This window comes from Penaeus monodon, unplaced genomic scaffold, assembly GCF_015228065.2.
Source record: "Penaeus monodon isolate SGIC_2016 unplaced genomic scaffold, NSTDA_Pmon_1 PmonScaffold_22415, whole genome shotgun sequence".
Classification (NCBI taxonomy): Eukaryota; Metazoa; Arthropoda; class Malacostraca; order Decapoda; family Penaeidae; genus Penaeus; species Penaeus monodon.
In genome coordinates this window covers 1-5,287 of record NW_023652384.1, presented here as the reverse complement: position 1 = coordinate 5,287, position 5,287 = coordinate 1, and the positions used below count along the sequence as shown (strand labels likewise).

Genomic DNA, 5,287 nt, shown 5'->3' with positions numbered 1-5,287 from the left:
ATCACGCTCAAGGTCCCGATCTAGGTCTAGACATAGAAGGTCACGATCACGCTCCAGAGGTCGAAGGTCATCCTCTAGATCACGCAGGAGGAGGTCAGCTGTGGTGCAGCTTTTGTGCATTTGTCTAGCTCTTGTTTTTTCGTCTTAACTGGTTGCTTTTAGTAGTTTGTTCATAGCAAATGGGGCTTTATATAGTATGTTTGCATTGATGATGTATGAACATCTTATTTTATTTACAAAATAATTTTTAAACAATTTCAGAACCTTGTTTATTTTTACTTGTAATTTTATGGTTTAGAAAACCATTTCACAAGAATTTTGATTTCATAAGTCTGTTAACCTGTATCTGCTGGGCCACACCTATAGCTATTTTGACAAACTAACTCATCATGCTGGGTACAGCTATAAGCATTGCTAGAGTGAGTTTGTCAAAAAGTCCACCACAAGTAGCGGACTCCTGGGCCAAATGACAGGATGTTGCCAGAAATCACTGGAGTCAATGACGCTGAGAGATTTCTGATACTGTCATTGATGCCGAGAAATTTCTGATACTGTCAGTGATGGGTTAATGCCCTTAGGTTTTGCTTTTGGAATAGCATATTTTAAAACTTTCATTGTATATGTAATTTCAGGGCGGCTTCTCTCGGGGGGTAATACAATAGTAAATCAGTACAATTTTTTTTGTAACTAATGATTCTTTTTCACATTAGTACCTTTTTTGATTTGTCAGAGAAAAAGAGTTGGTGAGCATTAACTTACTGCTTTAACCACTAATGATTAATATAAAGAAATAGATAAATTAACCCAGTGCCACTGGGGATAGCATGTGAGTTTAGTTTATTCTTTTTCTTTGCACATAGTTGGGTCCATAAGTTAAATAGTCACTAAGGAGTCAATTTCTAGTACTCACCTGTTTATCCTTTTCCATGATTTTCAAAAATTATATCTTTTTTCTTGCATTTCTATTAGTTAATAACATCATCATAATTATAAAGTCTATGATGATAATGATATCAATATTGTTAATATCATTTTATAAAATAACTACATTTTTCCTGAAAACTAGAAAAAGTGAAATCAGGTGAGGGCACAAGGTCAACTAATAGAGTCTTTGATAGCTGTGTGGTTGTGGAGCCATCTATGTGTAGAAACATTTTGTAAGCAAAACAGTGAACACTACATTTCATTTCATCACCTTGATTAAAGGAAATTAGTAATAAACTATTTAGCCTTATATACAAGAGAAGGTCTCTCATCATAAAAAATAGAAGTTATTTCTAAAAGAATTACAGCAAAGTGGTTAAAATGAGAGTATGTTTTTTTTTATGTAATTATATTAAATGACTAAAGAAAATTGAAGATGAGGAATCTTGTTTGGTATATGTTGCCATATTTACTGCTTGTATTTTGCAATTACGGTTTCTAAATTTTCATAGCAAATGTATCTTCTGTGTCCTCTCTTGATGTCTGCTGTCTTGTTGATTGAGGAGTAGTCTTGCTTGGTTGCTCATGTAGCTGACCCTCCAGACCTTTTATGAATTTCTGTTGACTAGATATAGTATTGTAATTTATTTATTTATTTTTTTTTATTTATTTTTTTTTTTATTATTATTATTATTTTTTATTTATTTATTTTTTTTACATATGATTACTGTTTACTCTATTATAGTAATTTCACACAGGTCAAGATCAAGGGACAGAGACAGGGACAGGGATCGTGACAGAAGGGACAGAGATAGAGACAGAGATCGTGAAAGAGACAGGGAAAAGGAGAGGGAAAAGGAGAAGCTTGATCCTGAGAAGGAGCGCCTGAGGGAGAAGGAGAGGGAGAAGGAAAAGGAGAGAAAAAAGAGAGGGCTTCCTCCCATCAAGAAGGATCACTTGAGTGTCTGTTCCACAACTCTCTGGGTTGGCCACTTGTCAAAGGTAAGACCTATTGGGTATTAAAAGGTCATGTTATATATACTTTTTCCTTCTCTATGCTTGTTAAGTTATTGTATATGAAATGTATATAAGAGTTGGTAGAAGAGATGGAGTAGAAAATCAAGATGCAAAGAAGAAAGGTTTTGGAATAATGAGTTGTAAAGCATGCTTGCTTTTATAGGCTAGTAGGAGGTAAGATCAAGTCATTAAAACATGTTTTGTATTTTTCAGCTTGTGCACCAAGAAGAGCTGTCTGATACATTTGGAGAATATGGAGACATAGTATCCATTGACCTTATTCCACCACGTGGTTGTGCTTTCATTTGCATGAATAGACGTCAGGATGCTGCTAGGGCACTAGCCAAGCTCAAAAATCACAAGATGCATGTAAGTGGATATGATACACATACATATATGTATGTATGTATATATGTATTTTTGTATGTGTATATATATATATATATATTATAATCCTTCAATAATGGTATCAGAAATATTATATATATATATATATATATATATTATATATATTATTATTTGTATTATATATATGTATTTATATAGTATATATTGATCTAATTGATTATATATGCTATATATATACGATATACTAATATTATGATATATATATCATATTATATGTACTATATATATTACTATATTTCATAATATATATATATATATATATATACATATATATATATACTATATGATTATAATATAACATATATATATATATATAATATATATAGATATATATATATACAACATATATATATATATATATACATATATATATACATAGATATATATACATATATATATATACATAATATATACATAGATATATATACATATATATATATATATATATATATATATATATATATATATATAATATTTCTGATACCATTATTGAAGGATTATAATATATATATATATATATACACATACAAAAATACATATATACATACATACATATATGTATGTGTATCATATCCACTTACATGCATCTTGTGATTTTTGAGCTTGGCTAGTGCCCTAGCAGCATCCTGACGTCTATTCATGCAAATGAAAGCACAACCACGTGGTGGAATAAGGTCAATGGATACTATGTCTCCATATTCTCCAAATGTATCAGACAGCTCTTCTTGGTGCACAAGCTGAAAAATACAAAACATGTTTTAATGACTTGATCTTACCTCCTACTAGCCTATAAAAGCAAGCATGCTTTACAACTCATTATTCCAAAACCTTTCTTCTTTGCATCTTGATTTTCTACTCCATCTCTTCTACCAACTCTTATATACATTTCATATACAATAACTTAACAAGCATAGAGAAGGAAAAAGTATATATAACATGACCTTTTAATACCCAATAGGTCTTACCTTTGACAAGTGGCCAACCCAGAGAGTTGTGGAACAGACACTCAAGTGATCCTTCTTGATGGGAGGAAGCCCTCTCTTTTTTCTCTCCTTTTCCTTCTCCCTCTCCTTCTCCCTCAGGCGCTCCTTCTCAGGATCAAGCTTCTCCTTTTCCCTCTCCTTTTCCCTGTCTCTTTCACGATCTCTGTCTCTATCTCTGTCCCTTCTGTCACGATCCCTGTCCCTGTCTCTGTCCCTTGATCTTGACCTGTGTGAAATTACTATAATAGAGTAAACAGTAATCATATGTAAAAAAAATAAATAAATAAAAAATAATAATAATAATAAAAAAAAAAAATAAATAAAAAAAAATAAATAAATAAATTACAATACTATATCTAGTCAACAGAAATTCATAAAAGGTCTGGAGGGTCAGCTACATGAGCAACCAAGCAAGACTACTCCTCAATCAACAAGACAGCAGACATCAAGAGAGGACACAGAAGATACATTTGCTATGAAAATTTAGAAACCGTAATTGCAAAATACAAGCAGTAAATATGGCAACATATACCAAACAAGATTCCTCATCTTCAATTTTCTTTAGTCATTTAATATAATTACATAAAAAAAAACATACTCTCATTTTAACCACTTTGCTGTAATTCTTTTAGAAATAACTTCTATTTTTTATGATGAGAGACCTTCTCTTGTATATAAGGCTAAATAGTTTATTACTAATTTCCTTTAATCAAGGTGATGAAATGAAATGTAGTGTTCACTGTTTTGCTTACAAAATGTTTCTACACATAGATGGCTCCACAACCACACAGCTATCAAAGACTCTATTAGTTGACCTTGTGCCCTCACCTGATTTCACTTTTTCTAGTTTTCAGGAAAAATGTAGTTATTTTATAAAATGATATTAACAATATTGATATCATTATCATCATAGACTTTATAATTATGATGATGTTATTAACTAATAGAAATGCAAGAAAAAAGATATAATTTTTGAAAATCATGGAAAAGGATAAACAGGTGAGTACTAGAAATTGACTCCTTAGTGACTATTTAACTTATGGACCCAACTATGTGCAAAGAAAAAGAATAAACTAAACTCACATGCTATCCCCAGTGGCACTGGGTTAATTTATCTATTTCTTTATATTAATCATTAGTGGTTAAAGCAGTAAGTTAATGCTCACCAACTCTTTTTCTCTGACAAATCAAAAAAGGTACTAATGTGAAAAAGAATCATTAGTTACAAAAAAAAATTGTACTGATTTACTATTGTATTACCCCCCGAGAGAAGCCGCCCTGAAATTACATATACAATGAAAGTTTTAAAATATGCTATTCCAAAAGCAAAACCTAAGGGCATTAACCCATCACTGACAGTATCAGAAATTTCTCGGCATCAATGACAGTATCAGAAATCTCTCAGCGTCATTGACTCCAGTGATTTCTGGCAACATCCTGTCATTTGGCCCAGGAGTCCGCTACTTGTGGTGGACTTTTTGACAAACTCACTCTAGCAATGCTTATAGCTGTACCCAGCATGATGAGTTAGTTTGTCAAAATAGCTATAGGTGTGGCCCAGCAGATACAGGTTAACAGACTTATGAAATCAAAATTCTTGTGAAATGGTTTTCTAAACCATAAAATTACAAGTAAAAATAAACAAGGTTCTGAAATTGTTTAAAAATTATTTTGTAAATAAAATAAGATGTTCATACATCATCAATGCAAACATACTATATAAAGCCCCATTTGCTATGAACAAACTACTAAAAGCAACCAGTTAAGACGAAAAAACAAGAGCTAGACAAATGCACAAAAGCTGCACCACAGCTGACCTCCTCCTGCGTGATCTAGAGGATGACCTTCGACCTCTGGAGCGTGATCGTGACCTTCTATGTCTAGACCTAGATCGGGACCTTGAGCGTGATCTGGATCGTCTTCTGCGCCGTGACCGGCTTCTAGATCGTGATCGG

At 32.2% G+C, this 5,287-nt stretch overlaps 2 protein-coding genes across 2 annotated transcripts; one reads left to right on the top strand and one right to left on the bottom strand.

Annotated features, from left to right (window-relative positions):
• Positions 1-6: 6 nt before the first annotated feature.
• Positions 7-2,310, top strand: LOC119570142 (SR-related and CTD-associated factor 4-like; the record flags this gene model as incomplete). The annotated part of the gene is given in 3 exon segments (XM_037918004.1): positions 7-93; positions 1,683-1,926; positions 2,155-2,310. A coding segment is annotated over 1 exon segment (60 nt), but the record flags the coding sequence as incomplete, so codon positions are not given.
• A 620-nt stretch (positions 2,311-2,930) lies between these two features.
• On the bottom strand, positions 2,931-5,281 carry LOC119570141 (SR-related and CTD-associated factor 4-like; the record flags this gene model as incomplete). The annotated part of the gene is given in 3 exon segments (XM_037918003.1): positions 2,931-3,086; positions 3,315-3,558; positions 5,150-5,281. A coding segment is annotated over 1 exon segment (60 nt), but the record flags the coding sequence as incomplete, so codon positions are not given.
• Positions 5,282-5,287: the final 6 nt, after the last annotated feature.